We start from the raw sequence: 20,640 nt of genomic DNA on the forward strand, positions 1-20,640 counted from the left end.
ACAGATGGACTACAGTCTGTAACTGTAGAACTACAAAGTGCAGCTATATAGTAAGAGGAGCTGATAAACTGGATAATGAGCGTAGAAACAAGGAGGTGGTCATAGTGTCATGGCTGATCAGTGTCTGTGGTCAGTGAGATGGACGAAAAATGAAGGGAGGCAAGGGTCCAAATCGCTATCTATCGCTGTCATGTCCAGACTCCACCAGTCAGCAGAACCAATAATAATAGGACGTAGTAGAAGAAGAACCTACAACTACAACGATATGACAATAAACTGCAGTGAACGTGTCGCTGTTCATGTAAATTTGTGCTCAAAATCAGGAGGAAATATGAGGCAAAAGGTATTTACAATATATAATCACTCTTTCCTCATAGTTTACATGTTTAATGGGTAAGACCTGGATTCTGTTTACTGTCATGATCTAATGAGTTAGAAACCTGGACTCATCTGAGAGCTCCATGTTTCAGATTATTAATGAACTGCTGCCATCTAGAGTAGAAAACACACAGTGAGAATAGATCATCTGACTGACTCCTCCTTTTCAAAGCTCCTCCTCCTCTACACCTCCTCTACCTGTTGGAGGAAGTGAACGTCATCCTGTCTCCTGATCTTCATTCTGCTTTCACTCCACTCAGAGACGCCACTGAGGAGCTTTTAACCAGTGACTGTATGTGTTTGTTTCTTGCTGTTTGATTCTGAATGGAGCTAAAACTCACTCAGTGGGTTGAAGGGCTACGGTGGCTGATTCTCCACTGAGCTGCTCTGATCATTACAGACGTCCTGAAAGTGAAAGTGGAGTTTGGACTGAAGGAGCCATTACAGAGAAACAGCACAGCAGCAGTTGGAGGAAATGGCTGCTAGAAACCCTCTTTCAGAAGAAGAGCTTTCATGTGTTGTGTGCTGTGACATCTTCAGGGATCCTGTTCTACTGTCGTGCAGCCACAGTGTGTGTAAAACCTGCCTGCAGAAGTTCTGGGAAACTAAGGGGTCTCGAGAATGTCCAGTTTGTAGAAGAAGATCCTCAAGGGAACTTCCTCCCAGTAACCTTGTACTGAAGAACGTGTGTGAGGCTCTTCTGGAGAGCAGGAGTCAGAGATCTTCAGCAGGGTCTGAGGGGCTCTGTGTTCTGCACAATGAGAAACTGAAACTCTTCTGTCTGGATGATCAGCAGCCTGTGTGTGTGGTGTGTCAGACTTCAAAGAAACACAGAAATCACAAATTTTGTCCAGTAGATGAAGCTGTGACTGAGTTTAAGGTAGGACACGTCTAATATTTTGAAATGTTAAATGTAACAAACTAATAGTCTGAATCAGTTCAGTACCAGATCAGCCTGTTATGTGTGCTAAAGGTAAAGTCAGTCAGTGGGTGTGGTTTCAGGCCAAACAGCACGAGTGAATTATCAGTCAGAAAAATGCTCTGTTGTTAAATTCATTATGACTGTCAATGTAAAATGTAAACTTACAGAAATACAGAATTACTCTCCACTGGACAAACATGAAAAAGTCTCTTCTAGTTCTGAAGCAGAGAGTAAAACTGCTGTTATTCTCTATTCAACTGTAGTTTGTAGGACAACTATTACATTTAAGCAGCTAAACTGATCACTCATCACTCATTTAGACCTCACTCATCTGAACTGTTGTTTGATTCCAGGATAAACTCCAGTCTGCTTTGGAGCCTCTACATGAGAATCTGAGAGTCTTAGAGGAAGCTAAACGAGACTATGACCAAACAGCCGCCCACATTAAGGTGAAACATCATCTTGAACTGTGAAACATGTTGCTGAGGTTATGTTTCTGATGAGGGTCCACTTCTCCTGTAGGTGGTAAACGCTTGTAGATCATCTGTTAGTGTTTGTGTTTCCTAATCTTCTCTCATTCCAGACGCAGGCCCAGCACACAGAGAGGCAGATAAAGGAGGAGTTTGAGAAGCTTCACCAGTTTCTAAGAGATGAAGAAGCAGCAAGGATAGCTGCACTGAAGGAGGAAGAGGAGCAGAAGAGTCAGATGATGAGGAGGAAGATTGAAGAGATGAATAGAGAAATCTCAGCTCTTTCATACACAATCAGGAACATAGAGAAGGAGATGGAGGCTGAGGACGTTCTGTTCTTACAGGTAAGAAATTCCTTCTTTCTTTCTTTCTTTCTTTCTTTCTTTCTTTTACTTGTACATACAAAACACTCTTTCTTTTCTCTTTCCAGCTTTATTGTTGTATTAAATAAAATGTGAGTTATTTGTTTTAGTATGAAAGGGGAGGATCTCCATGAAGATCTGTCTACAGCCTAATTAGAGCTTTTCTGAGATTTCCACCAACATTAGCCAGACTGTTGACATGAAGGAGAAAGCTCCTTTACATTAACCCAAACCAACTCTGCGTACCTCTGTAAAGCCTGTGTCCACTCAGCGCAGGCACAACATACAGAATGCTTATAGCAGCAGTTCTTCAGGTCGACTGCAGGGCTGAGAATGAGTCTTGATATGAATTTCACTGCAGTTCAGAAAGTGAATGTCAACTGAGGAATGAATGAAACTCCAGTGTAAATATCGGAATTCATTTAACTCACAAGGTAAGAAGTTAGTTATAGAGCTAATGTCTAGCGCTTACTCAGCAAGCTGATTGGCTCATTTTATTGGAGGTGGGACTTTCCTAATGAACTGACACCAGGCTGAAGGAGCTTTCCCTTTCTTCTACCATCCAGTGTCCTGTCTCCCCTTCACAACATCTCTGCACACGCTTGTGTGTGTGTTCATCTCTGGTCTGCAGCTGCTGTGTGTGTAGTTGTGTTATGATATTGATATTAATTTTATTAATGACTCAGTTTTTCAGGAGAAACTTTACTCTGAAAGGCTCCTGTTTTCATTTGCACTCATTCTCTCCTCAGCCGACTGCACTGCAGTTTGAAAGTGACTTGTGCAAACGAGGGGCATCTCGAGTTCTCGTGCCCACATGAATGAATGATATCATAGTGCTGCAGAATTGGGGTGGTAAGCAATATGAAGGATGTGGCAGCCGTTACATTCTGCCAGCCCAAAGATCCCAGGATGAGTTAATAGGAAGCTTTAATTGTCTCCTCCACACGATGATCAGCAAACAGAAACAGGCGTTGAATACGTGTGTTTGGGTGTGTAGAGGTGTGTGTGGTTTCTGTAAATCAGAGAACAAACAAAAAGCTCGACTGCAGAACACGATATTTACTCAAATGTGTAAATTATTCATTATTAGATGTTAATAAAACAGTCCAGCTAATATACTGAATTCTCTAGTTCTATTAATAATCAGTGCAAATTCACTGAGAGCCAAAGTAGAATTAGCAACATCTCACTAATCTCCACTGACTTTAGCAGAGTCAGCACATTTCACAGGGAACAACACCAGAAGCCCCATAAACGATTATTACAGCTTCATTAATGCTCACAGAGCCACAGACACCAAGTAGAGTACAGTACTGAGCTCTGCTGGGAGGAAACTCATCTTCTGACTCTGTATCTGATCATCAGCGGAGCTTCTCCTGGATCCTATGAACGTTCTGGCTCTGCCGCCTCATCATCCACAAACCTGCTGCTTGTTGTTAGTTTGGCTCTGGTTCTGTTGTTGGTGGTTCTCCTGTAATTCTTAGCCGTGTTTCCAAGTGAGCCTTATTAGATCTTTATCTGCGTCTGTTTGTTGACGACTGGTTGATGGATTTGTTTGCGTTTTTGCTCGTCGGTCTAGTTTGTGGTCCCTGCCTCTCAAAATCCATCCAGTCAAACTCCTTTATCAACATCTGACTGATTAGATTTATTAATAAATAACAAACATACTGAGTTTTATTAAGTAGTTATTTAGAAGGTAAAGTTTTATTGAGATGAAATGATGGATAATGTCACTAACTTGGCTGTTTGCTGGTGTTTGTGTGTTTCATCTGAAAAACTCCTGAAAAGTTTCTACACTTTTAACTACAATGTTCTTTTTGTTTCCCTCTCAGAACTTCAAGTCCACAGAGAAACAGTGAGTAAATGTCAGACCACACATTTTATCTAATGTTACAGTAATTATTACATTAAATCTACAGTATATTGTGTTTATTGTAAATATGAGTGTATTCTAATGAAATGAGGGGGAATAAGGACCGTGTGTTAATGTTGTAGTGATGAGAACAGAAGCAGAAATATTTATTTAACAGAAACTACAGAATTATTGACTCTCCAGACAATAAATGTGATCAAATATTGATATTTAGTGAAATAAATGACAGGCTGTAAAGTTTCTACAGTGATATATTTCACACAGTCTTCTGTTCTCAGAGCTCAGCTCACACCAAAGGATCCAGAGAAGACATCAGGAGCTCTGATCAATGTTGGGAAGCACCTTTCCAGCCTGAAGTTCAGAGTGTGGGAGAACATGCAGGAGGTTCTCCAGTACAGTAAGTTCTGTTTCTCTTAGGGTTGATCTCTCACACACAGCCTGCTTCTGCACTAATGACACACTGTTTATAAACTATTAGTAACATGTTATCATGTTCTCTTTATTCAGGGGGTAAAAAGGAGACTGAAACTGTACTTAAGTGAAAGTATGAATACTGTACTGTGCAGAAATCTCACTCAGATCAAACGGGAAGTGTGGAGATAAAATAAACTCCAGTTAAAGAAGAAGAATCAGATTTTAATCCAATTGATTAAAAATTAAAATAAAATTTTAACGTCTTTTTTAATTCTGTCAAATAATTTTTACATGTAAGTTTAATTTACGTGAAATAATTTCTCTCATTGTAATTGTGTTACTAATCCAATTAAACATTAAAAATATTATGTATAAATTGAATCTGAACAGAATTTTAAACTCTTGAAACATCAATTTTATTAATTCATTAAAAATCTGATCAAGATAGAATTTTATCATTTATAGTAAAGCTTTATAATTTTCAATTAAACAGTAATAAAAATCTTTTCTATACTTTGTAACGATGTTAATCAGTAAAATTAAACAATAATAATAAAGTCACTCCAAAAACTATTTGACTTTCAAAAGACAAATAATCCAAAAAAGACCAAAACACAAACGAATCAAATTAAAATGAACAATGTTTAAAAATGTATTTGTGCTTTTTCACTTTTTAGTATATTTTTATTTTAAAATAAAATAATACTATATTTTAATAATTAAACCTTTTTATTCTTGTGTTATTAATACAAATACAACATTAAAAATATATTTCATACTGACATTGAGGTAAATATAAATTTTATAAATGGATAAAATATAAATAATGAAAATAGTAATTTTATGCATTAATGTAAAAAAGTATTTTCATAAAAATTATATTAGATTATTAGATGATATAAATTACACAGAAATATTAAGTGGATTTTATTCTTCATCTTCTTCTTCATATTATTATTATATTATTATTATTTTTTAATTAGGTCTAAAGGAATCACTAATAAAACAATTTAACTTTTAAAAGAAAATGAATCCAGAAAAGACACAAATAAATCAAAATAAATGCACATTTAAAAAAATATATATTTGTGTTTTTTCACTTTTTTATATTTTTATTGTAAAATAAAATACAGCACAATATTTTTTAAATGAACTTTATTCTTGTTTTGCTTTTAATCCAAACACAACAATAAAATTATATTTCATATTGAAATGGAGGCAAATATCAATTTCACTCTTATTGATAAAATAGAAATATTTAAAATATTAATTTCATGTGTTCATTAAAAAGTGTGATTACATTAAATATACAATACTATTGCAGTAATTTATTATTATTATTATTATTAAATCTGATTCAATAATGTATTTAGGTCAGTATTCTAAAGGGGTCTCTACAGCATGTCTGGGGGTCTTCTTACTCCAAACAAGTTTATATTTTCACTTCATATTCAATTTTATTTTTTCTTCTCAAAACCAAATGAAGTGTTTTCTGCACAGCAGCCCAGAACAATAAATATTAAACTGATGTTATATAGATTACAGTGATGATACAGTAGATAATAGATATGATATCATCTCATCATTAACTGGATCACAGACGTTCAGGAAATGTGTGGAGATCAGATTTTGATCATTTGATGGAGAGAGAAAATGGACTGTTTTATAATTTATAATAATAATTTATTGTAATAATTAATAAAATATAAAACGCATCACAAAATGATCTGAAAGTCCGTGAGAGTGAAGATGTTGATGGACGTTCAGCTCTGTGAGTGAATCCCTACAGAAAAATGCTGCACTCAGATCAGATCAGTCACTGGACTGTAATGACCACTCACTACTGAACATGCTCTTCAGTGCTGCTCTGAACTGAACATCAACATTTAGTCCTTGATTAAAGTTGATCTGAGTTCTGGAATCTACCTCTAAAGCTGTTTCACTCACAGTAAAGAAAACAGTCTGTAGAGGTGAAACATTTACAGAAACGAGAGAAAAACATGATGTTTCATTGTGTTCTCTCTCCTCAGCCCCTGTTACTCTGGACCCCAACACTGCACATCCAGACCTCCACCTGTCTGATGATCTCACTGCTGTAGAAAAGAGAGACCAGAGATCATCACTTCCAGATAATCCAGAGAGATTTGATGACGGCTGGTCTGTTCTGGGTTCTGAGGGTTTTAACTCAGGGATTCACTGCTGGGACGTCCAGGTTGGAGACAGTCATTACTGGGAACTGGGTGTGATCACAGAGTCTAGAACAAGAAAAGGAATCTCTTTCTGTGGTTCAGTGTGGAGGCTGAACTACAATAAAAGCAGTAATACAATCTGGATTCGCTGTCCAGGACAGTCAGGTCACTCCTTCACACCTAAAGAGAAGCTGCAGAGGGTCAGAGTTCAGCTGGAATGGGACAGGGGGAAAGTGACCTTCACTGATCTTCTAACCAACACACACCTGCACACTATAACACACACTTTCACTCAGAGAGTTTTACCGTATTTCTGGAATGCGTCTGTTCATCCTCTGAGGATCTTACCAGTGAAGACGTCAGTAACAGTGGAGCAGCACAGTTAAAGCTGAAGCTGCTTAGAATGAACATTTATAAGGTAGTGAGGAACAACTGGGGAACAACTCCTTCTTAAGTGGAGCTTCATTTTCAGACTGAAGTCGTTTGTTCTGTCCGTTTTCCTCCACGTGAACAGACTTGCAGTCATTTTTTACCTTTACTTAAATTACGAGTGAGGCGGGTTTGTCGGACTTTCATTGTTTATACAGCTTAATTGTTGAAAGGGTTAACTCTGCTCTAACTCTACTCTAAGCAGACTTTGCAGCAAGCATAGCTACTGTCCTTGGCAGTTTTGCACAAACAACTTGCTCCTCTTATCGGGACAACATTCTGTCCAGAACCATTTGTTCTCTTTCGTAGTTAAGATTATCGTACACAGAGCAGAAGCCCCCCTCCCTTGGGCAGTTCCGGTGGTCCGTGAGTGTCAGCCTAGCATTTCATGACTGTTAGACAACTTATTTGGGTCCACCCTGTTTGCTTGTACGCAACAGGGCAGGACGTGTTTGTATAAAAGAAGGAGTGCCCTTCTTTCTTTGTGCAGAAGACTTAATAAACTCTGTGATTGATTACGAGAGTGGTTCTGTCTTTCTGCACCGAGCGCTCTTGCTGCAACTGAGACTTTCCACAGGACAGGTGATCCACTCTCTGGTTCCTCTTCATGAACGGACCAAAAACGGCCGGTCCTTTCAAATGGTGACCTCCGACGTGTTCTCTTCACCCAGGTAAGTCCAATTAATCGTTTTTGGACCTCTACCTGGTTGTCGAGATCACCTGGGTGTTCAGAGCGAACCGACCCAGCCCTGTCGGGTGGGCGGGAGTACGAGAGTGAGAGTAGAGAGGATACATTTAAACCTAAGCGCTTAGTGGGAGACAGGGAACGTCCTATAGTGGAAACTCTCAGTACAGCTCTCACTGTATTTTTCCATACTGGGCACGTTGTTCCAACCAGAGCCGGAAGAGACACCGGCTGCATGGATGCGTAGATGTAATTTGGGCTATTATGTTGATCCATTTTTGTCCAACCTAGCTGGTTGGACCGAAAGTAATCCGCAAATACCCTCATACCCCAGGGATTAATGAGGGCATAGGGGATCCTGGATGAGACCTATCTTACATGAATGAAAGCTATAAATCGTGGTATGACATGAAAAAGGTGTGGGGTGAACCGAACAAACTCTCTTTATGTGTGTGAAGTTTGGTTTTACGCCATCTGCGCTCAGCCTTTCTGCATTCTCTCTTTTGGGTCTGTGCTGCTACAGTGATGATATCAGCGGTACTTGTTTCCAAAACAAGCATGGACCCTGTGTCCAAATTATCTTTCCCATTCCAGTTCATATCAGAAGCAGAAAGAACAAGGAGTTTAGGTCAGATACTGTGAATACATCCAACCTGCAGTATGTTGGAGGTAACTCACAGTCTTTGAAACAAAGTGCACAGGTTATTAAGTTAGCTCTACTGAATATCAGATCTCTTACAAATAAGTCTTATATAATTAATGATTTAATTACAACTCACAGGCTTGATTTCATGCTTTTAACAGAGACATTAAACTCATATAGTGCTGATATTGTGTTAACTGAGACGGCTCCACCAAACTTTAACTTTTTAAACGTTTCACGCACCGGCAAGAAAGGCGGAAGTGTAGCAATGCTGTTTAATGATACTTTCCAATGCAAGCAGTTACCACTTGGTGATTTCACATCTTTTGAATATTTAGATGCGATTTTAAAGGGGGCACAAAGAATATTATTAGTAACTGTCTACAGACCTCCAAGGTACAATGCTAATTTTATTGATGACTTCACAGATATGTTTTCTTTTATTTCTACTGAATTTGATCATTTTGTTATTGCTGGTGATTTTAACATTCATATTGATAATCACAAGGATAATTACGCCAAAGAACTCTATGATGTACTTGAATCTTTTGAACTTTCTCAGCATGTGACTGGAAGCACACATTGCCATGGTCACACTTTGGATGTGGTTATCTCAAAGGGTCTTAACATTTCAGCCTCTATTAAGGATGTTGCATTGTCTGATCACTACTGTGTATTTTTTGAAATGTGGACTTCAATCCACAGCAGTGCCAGGCAAGTTAGGTTTAAGAAAAGACAGATAAATAACAGGACAGCTGCACTTTTTGTTACCAAAATGTGCTCTTCACCTTGCCAACCATCTGGCTCATGACCTTCCTGTTGTGTCTCTCAATGTATCTGGTGTTGATTATAATTTTCTCATTGATACCGGCGCCACGCTCTCTTCGCTATGAGGGGCCTTTATTATCTAGAATCACTAGCTCTGTGGGTATTACAGGACAGCCCTTCTCATCTCCGTATACGCCCCCACTTCAGGTTGTATGCGACGCAGTGCGATTTACTCATTCTTTTGTGTTCATGCCAGATTGTCCCTTTAACCTTATGGGGCGGGATTTAATGAGTAAACTTGGTCTATCCCTATCATTTTCTGGTTCGCACATGACCGTGTCCACGGGAGATTTCAATCGTGATCTCAACATCGCCAATAAATCCTTTAAATCACCTGTGTCTGCTCTGCTGTCTGTCTCACATGCCACAGAGGTTCCTGAGCCTCTGTGTTCCATACCACACACTGTTTGGGCTGCACATAGGGATGATGTTGGCAGGGTTGACTGTAAACCATATGAGGCTACTCTAAAAAGCCCCACTCCTGTTTTTGTTAAACAATACCCTTTGCCCGAGCACAAACTGTGTGGTATAGACTCTATTCTACAGAAACTTCTCTCTTTAGGTGTGGTCGTCCCATGTCAAAGTGCGTATAACACACCGATTAACCCAGTCCCCAAGCCGGACGGTTCTTGGCGATTCACTCAAGATTTTCGACGCCTTAATGATGCCATCGTGCCTATCGCCCCAATTGTGCCTGATGTCTCTTCGATATTGACCTCCATTCCGTGTCAACACGCATTTTTTACTGTTTTAGACGTTAGTTCTGCTTTTTTCAGCATTCCTGTTGAACCTGACACCCAGCCGATTTTCGCTTTCACTCATCGCCAACGCCAATACACGTGGTCTCGTTTGCCGCAAGGTTTCTGCGACTCGCCTGCGGCGTTCGCCGCGTCGCTCCGAGACCTCCGAGACCTTTCCCTCCCCGGGGGTGCTGTGCTCCTGCAGTATGCAGATGACCTTCTGATTTCGGCCCCTGACAGCTCCACGTGCACTGAGGCATCTAAACTGGTCCTCATGCGCTTGGCTACCCTGGGCTTCAAGGTTTCACTAAAGAAACTGCAGTTCTGCCTACCCCGGGTCCAATATCTGGGTCATGAACTATCTCAAGGTCAACGCCTCCTCTCCGCTGACCGAGTGTCATGCATCACGGAGCTTCCCAAGCCCGCCACCAAGCAGGCTATGATGTCTTTCCTCGGCCTCATCAATTACTGCAGACAGTGGATTCCTGACTGCTCCGCGCATGACAAAACACTGCGTGCCTCCTTCACTCACGAACAGGCCATGACTCATCGCCTCACATGGACTACAGCCATGAACTGTGCATATTCTGCTCTACTGTCCTCACTGCAGTCTGCACCAGCCTTGGGCCTGCCCAACTACGCTCTGCCATTTCACCTGTGGGTGTCGGAGTCGGGGGGCACTGCTGCTGCGGTTCTGGCTCAGCCCCACGGGGGAGGTTTGCGCCCTTGCGCATATTATTCTAAAACATTGGACGTTACGGCCCGAGGCCTTCCGTCCTGTCTCCGAGCGGTCGCGGCGTGCGCACTAATGGTACAGGATGCTGAAAAAATCGTTTTAAGTCATGACTTGAACTTACACACCTCTCATCAGGTCTGTCAGCTCCTAAATAACTGTTCTACACAGCACTTGTCTGCTCAGCGGTGCGCAGGCTATGAAAACATTTTGTTGAACACCGAAAACCTCACTGTGCGTCCGCACTCCTCACTAGATACTGTCTCTTCCGCTTTAATGCGTTTACTTCTGTTACCACACGACGCCTCCAGTCCCACTCTAGACGTGCATGACTGCGAGACCCGTCTGGCCGGTGAAACTTCTATTCGCCCTGACGTGTCTTCCACCCCGTTGCCTTCTGGCCTAGCATTTTATGTTGATGGATCATGTTCCGAGCCATCATCGGATGGCTCAAGACCAAGATGTCACGATATACACAGACAGCCGTTATGCTTTCGCCGTAGTTCATGATTTTGGGGGAATCTGGCATCAACGCGGTTTCGTTACTACTGATAACAAACCCATTTCCCATGCGTCGCTTATCGAGGACCTGATCAGGGCTAGCTTCCTGCCCTCCCGACTGGCTGTTGTTAAAGTTCGCGCTCACCAGCGTAGTAGCGACCCTGACTCTGTTGGTTACAATACCGCCGACTCTGCCGCGAAACGTGGAGCTCTTCATGGCCCCCCTTGCCCTTTTATGAACTCGGCTTCCTTCTCCTGTGCTGCACTCACGGTTGACTTACTTCCTGGTCTTGATCTTGACTGTATTCAGGCCACCGCCTCGGACTCTGATATCAAGCATTGGCTGTCATCGGGCTACGATCCAGCAGTCAAAACGCTGCGCGACGCCCGGGGCAGGCTGTGCCTGCCCGCACATTGTGTTCTGTTCCTCGTTCCCGATTTTCATGGTATTTCGCATCGGGAACGAAGAGGGGTAAAGCATGACATGTTCGAATAGTTTTGCATTCACAATTTGAACTCTGCTGTTGATCGCATATTAGACCGTTGTCTTACATGTGCACAGAATAACCCAAAACCGGGCGGGCCGCACCAAGTTCTTCCTAAACTGGAAACACCTTTCCAAGAATGGCAAATCGATTTCACACACCTGATGACTGTAGGGCCATACAAATATTTACTGGTCTTAGTAGATACATTTTCTCGTTGGACAGAGGCGTTCCCATGCAATAAAGAAAATGCAAATACAGTCGTGACAAAACTATGCCAAGAAATCATACCGCGTTACGGTGTCCCCTTAGGAATAGACTCCGACAAAGGCACACCGTTCACCTCCAAAGTCACACAGATGCTCGCGAAGCACCTGAGCATAGACTGGGCTTTCCACATCCCCTATCACCCTCAATCCTCGGGTATGGTCGAAAGGGTTAATCGGACTATAAAAGGGCGGTTATGAAAGGCCATGCAGACGCAGAACATCACTAACTGGGTGAAGGTTTTACCTGTAGTTTTGGCCAAACTGCGGATGGCGCGCACAGACACTCTGGGTGGTCTGTCGCCGTATGAAATTGTCATGGGACGTCCGTTCCCCCTCCCATGGCATCAGAAAACGGCTCTGGGGGGAACGGCGGACTTGGATGTGCGTCGCAGCGAGTACACCGCAGGGTTGTTAACTGTTCTGAATGAATACTGGGAGAGGGTCAACCAAACTATCACAGACCCTCCCAAGGTCCCAACTCATGCTTTTAAGTATTGGTCAAGAAATTTGAGAGAAAGGGTTTTTTCAGACTCCCCTTTCTCTGAACCCACTACTGTACTCGCTGTCACACGCACGGGGGTATTAACCGATCTTTTTCTACAGTGGATTCATGCCTCCAGATGTCAGTCAGCCCCGCAGTGATGTATATACATGTTAGACGTCTAACTATTTTTGTTTCCTATCTCTAACCTGTCCTGTGTTACAGAAGTATGTTGCAGCTAATATTAATCCTGTGCCTGGTGGAACGTGCTGGCGGATCCCCCATGGATAACGTTTTCTGGCAGTATGCTAACTGGACAGCCAAGCAGTACCACAATGACTCCTGCTACGTGTGTCACCTGATGCCTTCCAGTGTGAACAAGCACTCCATGACCACGGCTCCTCTGGATCTCTCTACTACTCTGCAGGCTGTAGCACACACCTGTCTGTCTCCTGACTGCTTGAATGTTACTCATTATGATTACCCTCACATTAATTATTCTCTTTCTTTATCACAGGATTTTTGTTCTAAAACTCGCAACACTACAGATCTTGCTACATGTTTGCAGTACATTCTTAAATATGTCCTTACTAACTCCTTACTAACTCCTTACTAACTCCTTATTTTGCCATGGCTGTCCCCATTATCTGTATGGTTTTGCTGTTGTTGTGTTTGGGTCCTTGTTTTTTCAGATGCCTCATGGAAAGGGTCTACGCGCTGGCCTCTGCGATGCGACCCCCGCGGCCCGTATACCAGCCTCTCATCTCCAGCACCAACCATATGTATGTGTGTTCTCACGCACCACAGTAACTAGCCCTGTTATGCCTCACCAGTTGGTGAGGCATAAAAGAGGGGAATGAAAGGGTTAACTCTGCTCCAACTCTGCTCTAAGCAGACTTTGCAGCAAGCATAGCTACTGTCCTTGGCAGTTTGCACAAACAACTTGCTCCTCTTATCGGGACAACATTCTGTCCAGAACCATTTGTTCTCTTTCGTAGGTAAGATTATCGTACACAGAGCAGAAGCCCCCCTCCCTTGGGCAGTTCCGGTGGTCCGTGAGTGTCAGCCTAGCATTTCATGACTGTTAGACAACTTATTTGGGTCCACCCTGTTTGCTTGTACGCAACAGGGCAGGACGTGTTTGTATAAAAGAAGGAGTGCCCTTCTTTCTTTGTGCAGAAGACTTAATAAACTCTTTGATTGATTACGAGAGTGGTTCTGTCTTCCTGCACCGGGCATGCCCGCTGAGACTGAGAGATTTCACGGGACAGGTGATCCACTCTCTGGTTCCTCTTCATGAACGGACCAAAAACGGCCGGTCCTTTCACATACCCATGAGAAGCATTTAGCTGACAAGATTTCTTCAGATAACAGTAATCTGCAAACAGCCAGCGATAATGACAGTTCTCCACAGGTACCTTCCCATTCTGAAAAACAGAATCCAGTTTTGGAAAGGCCTTCTGTTATTCATTATGCAAAGGAGAAAACGGACCAGAAACATAAAATTGTAAAAGAATTAAACATAACCAAAAAACCTGAAGAAACCAAGCTGAAGACTCACTCCCCCCTGCCTACTGTTAAGAGAAGTCTACAAGAAGAAGGTTTTAAAGTTGTAATTCACATCATTTGACCGGTTGGTCAAGTTCTTGCCAGTTTAGCTTTTCTTTCCAGTTGGCCTGTTGGCCCTTTCGTGTTGGCCCGTTGGCCCTTTCGTGTTGGCCCGTTGGCCCTTTCGTGTTGGCCCGTTGGCCCTTTCTTGTTGGCCCGTTGGCCCTTTCTTGTTGGCCCGTTGGCCCTTTCGTGTTGGCCCGTTGGCCCTTTCTTGTTGGCCCGTTGGCCCTTTCTTGTTGGCCCGTTGGCCCTTTCGTGTTGGCCCGTTGGCCCTTTCTTGTTGGCCCGTTGGCCCTTTCATGTTGGCCCGTTGGCCCTTTCGTGTTGGCCCGTTGGCCCTTTCTTGTTGGCCCGTTGGCCCTTTCTTGTTGGCCCGTTGGCCCTTTCGTGTTGGCCCGTTGGCCCTTTCTTGTTGGCCCGTTGGCCCTTTCTTGTTGGCCCGTTGGCCCTTTCGTGTTGGCCCGTTGGCCCTTTCTTGTTGGCCCGTTGGCCCTTTCTTGTTGGCCCGTTGGCCATGGGAAGAGTGAAGTAAGAAATTGGCTGTTTGTAATATGCAGATTTACATCGATTAACATTTGTTTTAATGCAGGTCATAGATGCATACCTTCAGTCCCTCATTAAAGACAAACAGGCAAGTATAATGTTTTGATTTCTGTGTTTACTGGTGTGTTGCTTTACACATGTACGTATTATGTTTGTACTCTTGTTGACAGAAGTCTGTTCAGCATATGGATGCTGTCATTGCTTCATCTTTGTTTGCTGGACAGTTTAGATGTCTTACAAAGGGAGTTATAATATACAGAAAAGTATTATTGCTGACTTGTAAAACAATCACTAACATGCTTTTAATGTTTTTCATACAGATGAAGTTTGCATTTGAGGACATTTGGTTGTGTCCTGTAAACACTGGTGCACACTGGATTCTAGTGGTGTGTCTGAACTAAGTATCTCTTTACTTACTATAATGTATATATTGCAAATACTGTACAGTGCATATATAAAAACTTTAGACATTTTTAAGAGTACTTTTTTGTTTCTCAGCCTAAAATCAGTGCTCATGAAAAAATAACAAAATAAATTGTCTACCTTTCTTCAGATATTTGGTTTTATTTTATGTAGTACTTGAGCCATTCTATGTATGTAACAAAAATATAGTAAATATAATAAAAAAAAGATTTAATAGCTTAATTTTTCCTGTGAAAATACTACAGATAACCATAGTCAAATTGTATCCCATTATTTTCCAGGTTGATTCATTTTAATGCCATATGTCAATCTATGGGTTTTTTCCTATGGCAGGAAACAGATGAAGGTGTAATATTACCCATTTCATGTGGTCACTGCATCATCATTTCCCATTTCATTTAATGCTATATATTGGGTTACATTACATTAAACAAAAAAGCATAACTTCACTTACCTCTGTCTCATTAACAACAAATGATTATGCACTTCATAAAAGTACTTTTTTGGGCTCTCAGGATGTTTTCAGGGAGTCATTAACAATGTATAATAAATATGTAATAATCACGACAGGTGTGTAATTACGTTTCATTTTCTGGGTATGAATTTTATACTCACACTAATTATTTACTCTAGATTATCGACATGTCAGCAAATAATTTAATTAGTAGCCGAAGCTCATGAGTACTACAGCAAAAAGTACTGTGATCACATGATTTACCTTGCACATTGTAAAACATCTTGTCTAAAATAATTAGTTGCATGGTGAACAGTGTAGGAATATTATAATCATTCATGTGTCTGAAAAAAATTGCTTTTAGGGAATGCAGAAGATTACTGTGTAATTTGCACGATGTTGCAAGGAGATGCCAACAAGAGCATGGTTGAAATGGTACGTATTAAATAAAATGGGCTTTAGTAAATGCATGGTAGTAAATGTAGAACTTCATATTTGAATGAAACGTAGTAGAAACGAATGTGCGACACTGCAGTACGGTTCATTGTTTTACATTTCTGATTACATTTTGCTTTCTCTTTTAGGTGCAGTGTGACCAGTGTAGTCGGTCGGCACATTTTGGATGTGCCCAATTCATTAAAACAGATGTGGACTACATTTGTGAAAAGTGTAACAAAAAGAAGTAGATTCTGTTTTGTTTTCTCTCTTTGTTTGTGCACAGATGGTCATTTTAATGTTGAGCTTGATTTGTTTATATTTCCTAACTTTATTATTGGTTTTATTTATTAGGACATTTAATTTATTTGTGTTTAAAACTAATGTGTTTATATAAATTATCATCTTTATTAAACTCGCCTTATGTCATTTTAACGTTTCATATTGGAAATACTACCTTTTGTTAAACTGGTAGTTAATAAAGAAATTGTTTATTATTCTGATGTTTTCTAATAAAACATCTATTACCTATTACAGAATTTCATTACAGTCCATCGATATGTGCTACCCCTAATATCATACAGGTAGGAGGATCTGACACTGTATTTTAGACTATCGATATGTGCGACCCCTAATATCACAAAATAGTCGCGGTATTATTTTTCGACACGGTAGCACATTTCGATAGATACGATCTATAAATATACGCTACGGTAGGACGTCTCGACGAAGTAGGACAAATCGATAGAACACCTGTCTTTTCTTTTCTTTTCTTTTCTTTTCTTTTCTTTTCTTTTCTTTTCTTTTCTTTTCTTTTCTCTCTTTCTTTCTCGCTTGTGTGTCTCCTCCCTCGTCCGCTCTCTGTCTCCACTACAGGTTAGTAGCAGTGTCACTCATCATTAGAGGACGCGAACAACACAGCGGCCAATCACCAACCAGAGTTCTGGCCCTGGAGGCGGGACTTGGGCTTTAAAGGAAGAGCGGCGAAGCTAGTGAGGAGGCTGGCGACCCCCCTGCGCTCCATGCGGGGTTCATTTGCTCCTGACTGCTCGACGGACACACGAGCTGGGTGTTGTGTTCATGGGACTGTATCGCGTGTCTGGTTAGTGAAGCGGCCCAGTTGAAGTGGAAGTGAAGTGTCTTGCACTGATGGTCCTGCTGGCCCTCCTGCGGTTCCGCTGTAAATACTCACCCAGGCTCACTCAGTCGCAGCCGGTGCGGAGTGAAATAAACGGGGCACAAGACGCTGAACTGTCGTGTCTTGTTCCTTCCTGGTTCGGACTTCAAACATCACATTCAAACCGCATGTTACTGACCCCCTTTTCCCCGAGACTGACCCGCGGGGTCGCAGCAGTAATCAGCTGTTTTTCCACAAGCCACGCCCTCAGACGAGCTAATGCTAAAGCTAACACTGGAGCTCATCAGACTGATGTTAGATGCAGAGCAGGTCTCGTCATTTTTACTCAGCATGTTTCAAAACACTTTAACTAAACAGTAGAAAGAATTTCTCCTGTAGGAGTTCATTAATATTGATCTTCACACAAACAGCCGGTGCTGAATTTGGCTTCTTGTTCACCAGCTTCTTCCAGTTGGGCAAATTTGCTGGAGATTTGTGTCCAAACAACCAGATGGCCTGCACTGTGATATTGAGTTGAGCTAACATGAGAACATTTGTTGTACTAAGAAAACAGCTAATCTCGACTGAAGCTCTTTGAGTTGAACTGACTTTTCTTTCTTTCTTAAAAAAGAAAAGTAACCATTACTTCCCTCTCACTAAACAAAGCCTTCTGAAATGAACTACAGCGTTCTTTGGAAATCAGTACTAAGGAATAGACGTTGTGTCATGAAAGATAAAGAACACAGTGAGTGTCCAGTTCTACAGTAAAACAATGACTGTGTAAAGAAATAGAAGAGGACGTACAACACAGGTGAACACAGCTGAGCGATCAATGATCTGCCACAGCTCTAAGAAAACAGGTCTACACATTAAGCTGCTATGTTCTGCATCATGTCCTCTAAAGTGAACAGTTAAGTCTCACCTGTGTTCAATGGTGTGTGGAAATGCTTTACCTGTCTAAACAACACATACAGAACTTACAATGCAGAGAAAATCAGTGGAAGAACAATTACACAAGTAAAGAAACAGCTTCAGTGATGTTTACCAAAAAATGACAAGCTAAACTGGTGAGTGCAGTAAACCGCTGTCTACATTCACTGGACACTTCATTAAGTACAGCTACCTTGTGTTTATGCTCATTGTCCATTAAACCAGGTCCATTAATGTACAGCTGCCCTTTGCGGATATTGCTATTTCCTACTATATGCAAATATACTTAGTCCAGCTACAGAGAACGTACAATAGAACCCAGATAGAGGAACTAATGGCTGTTATTATTAACTTCTGCAGCAAAAATCCTTCTATGTGTAGTTTGTACACTGGGTTTGATTTACTCTGTTATGTAGCTCTGTGTTTATAGAGAATCATTTGGATGCTACTGGGTCAGTCTGCAGAACTTCAGAACCGGCCAGACACTAGAACTCATATTAAACGTTACATCTCGTCTTATTGAAATTGTGAGCTGATGCGAGGTGTGAGCTATGAAACAGTCCTGAACTCAGTACAGGTAATTAAATCAGTTAACTTGAACCATCATGAGAAAGTTGGGCCAGCTGTATTTTTAAAATTTCAATTAAAATTAAAATTTTAAAATTAAAATTAGATAGTTGGATTTTGTGCAATACAGAATTCACTGTTCATTTAAAGGTAATTACTTCTTCATGACATTACATTACTCCATGCGAGTGTGTGTGTGTGTGTGTGTGTGTGTGTGTGGTCTTTTCCTGTTGCTGTATGATAGTTTTTTTATTATTTCTACTAACATGTTTACAGTGACAGCCACTCTAGAATAGAACAGCTATGTACAGCACATATAATTACAAATATTATTTATTTATTTAACTTCCTATCTTTGATTCATATTTCTAAAATAAGCGCATGCATCTGCATGTTAATGCACCTTGAAAAAAAAGTATAATACAATTATGTTTCTTAACTAAAGCTACTGAAGATGTTCCCGTCACATACCCAGTGATGTGATGGTACCACAGCAGTGACTCTCAGCACCTTTTGTTCTGAGAGTCTACAGGTCTGGTAGGTTTCGCTGTTCACATAAAAGAGTGCACATCTCTGACTGAAGAGTCTATGATGTCACTACATAAACTCCCATATGTATCAGGTTCATTTCATGTAATTCATGCACTAATTGTCTGAATGAGTAGTGGGCTTTGCCTTTGACCTCTAACTTGATGCATGTGTTAACAAACTGATGGTCAGTTATAATGTAGTCCAGGCCATAGCAGAACATTTATGATCAGTGACTAACATTAAAGCACTGAACTTGGTGCTGCTTGAGTTTGTTCTGCAGAGATGAGAATAAGAGAACAAGACGATGCAGGATCAGCTGAGAATTACAGTCACTGGACAGGAAAGTGAATCTGCATCAGAATAGAAGAGGAGCTTTAAAGACATCTGGGACACTATATTGAGTCTGAGTGATGAGTGTGTCTCTCTCTGGCTTTCAGTTTCATTCTTACTGATGTATTAGTTCATTTTTACCAGGAGTGCTGGATGATTATCAGTTGGTAAAACGTGTCTGAAATGGAAAATTATGAAATGTGTTGTTATTTATTCCTTCATTAATGCAGGACACAAAACTACTCTTTGCATTGCTGATCACAGAGGATGTGATGTATCTGTCCCGGGATCTGTGGTGGTCAGTAAATGAGTCTGTGATCAAATGTGACCGTGGATGCTGTGGAGTAGGTAAGGGCTGTGGAAGACCAGCTGCAGGCTGCAGTGGGACTGTGCTTAAGTTCACACGTCCTTATCTAATATAAACTCATAAATCCTGCTCACTAAAATACCTGTACTTTGTATTCCAGGATGTCCAGAACTAGTAGCAGCTTTTACTCAGAGACGGAGACGCTTCTTTGTCTCACTTCCTCTGGATCTCCACCTGATCAGCATCACTATAGCTGTGAAATTATTTAATCAGTGTGATTAATATGACAGAATATGTGACAACGATTCAGCCTTGTGTTAGTATTGATCATTTAACCTGGACAGTAAGAAACGCTGAAGTTAAAGTGAGTGAAAAACAAAACCCAATATTTCTGTCTGGGGTTTAAACATTTTGCTGCTTTAATATATTCTAAATCTAATATATATAATAATCATATATTCTAAACTTCATTTATCTGTTAGTAATAAGGTTGGATGTTGGGCTGCCTGAAGGAAGTGGCTCCATTTTCACACATCGATTTGAAACAATGTCTATCAAGTAATTCTCTATTCCCCATTTCATAGATCTTTACTGATCTGTAATTCAGCATTGTGTCCTAATTTAAATGCTTTCTGAGTGCCTTGAACTCTGGGTGTGACGATGAATAAACTCTATTCTTAGGTGCTGTGGTTTCCTCCAGCAGAAGTATGGTCCCATTGGCCTGTAGAGATTTTGGCAATTTTATAACTTTGTTTTGGAAACACTACAGTCAAAATGACAAGACAGGAGATCTGTGGGGACTTGCGTGTCTGATTTCTACAGATATTGCTCATAAAGGCAAACTAATATTTTGAAAACTGGCTGGCTCAAATTTGCTGATTCACCTTTACCCCATGAAAGACTTGTGTTGAATTAGCCATGGAAGTCCAATATGAGAGCATCTCTAGGTGACTTTTTAAAATAAGGAGATATCTTCCTTGTGCAACAGTC

General features: G+C 41.0%; 1 protein-coding gene across 3 annotated transcripts in view; it reads left to right on the plus strand.

Annotated features, from left to right (window-relative positions):
• Positions 1–553: 553 nt before the first annotated feature.
• Positions 554–20,640, plus strand: part of LOC119264086 (tripartite motif-containing protein 35-like) — a 61,427-nt gene continuing 41,340 nt past the window's right edge. For 2 of the 3 annotated variants that reach the window (XR_005130756.1, XM_037541583.1), the window contains exons 1-6: positions 854–1,258; positions 1,654–1,749; positions 1,884–2,114; positions 3,965–3,987; positions 4,284–4,402; positions 6,450–7,026. Coding sequence is in view for 2 of the 3 variants with exons in the window: in XM_037541583.1 (XP_037397480.1) it covers positions 854–1,258; positions 1,654–1,749; positions 1,884–2,114; positions 3,965–3,987; positions 4,284–4,402; positions 6,450–6,994 (1,419 nt within the window). In the remaining variant the exon portion in view is untranslated. Of the gene's footprint in view, positions 1,259–1,653; positions 1,750–1,883; positions 2,115–3,964; positions 3,988–4,283; positions 4,403–6,449; positions 7,027–20,640 lie in introns of all 3 variants that reach the window. The other variant, XM_037541584.1, reaches the window with a different exon arrangement.

This window comes from Pygocentrus nattereri, chromosome 9, assembly GCF_015220715.1.
Source record: "Pygocentrus nattereri isolate fPygNat1 chromosome 9, fPygNat1.pri, whole genome shotgun sequence".
In the NCBI taxonomy this organism is placed as follows: Eukaryota; Metazoa; Chordata; class Actinopteri; order Characiformes; family Serrasalmidae; genus Pygocentrus; species Pygocentrus nattereri.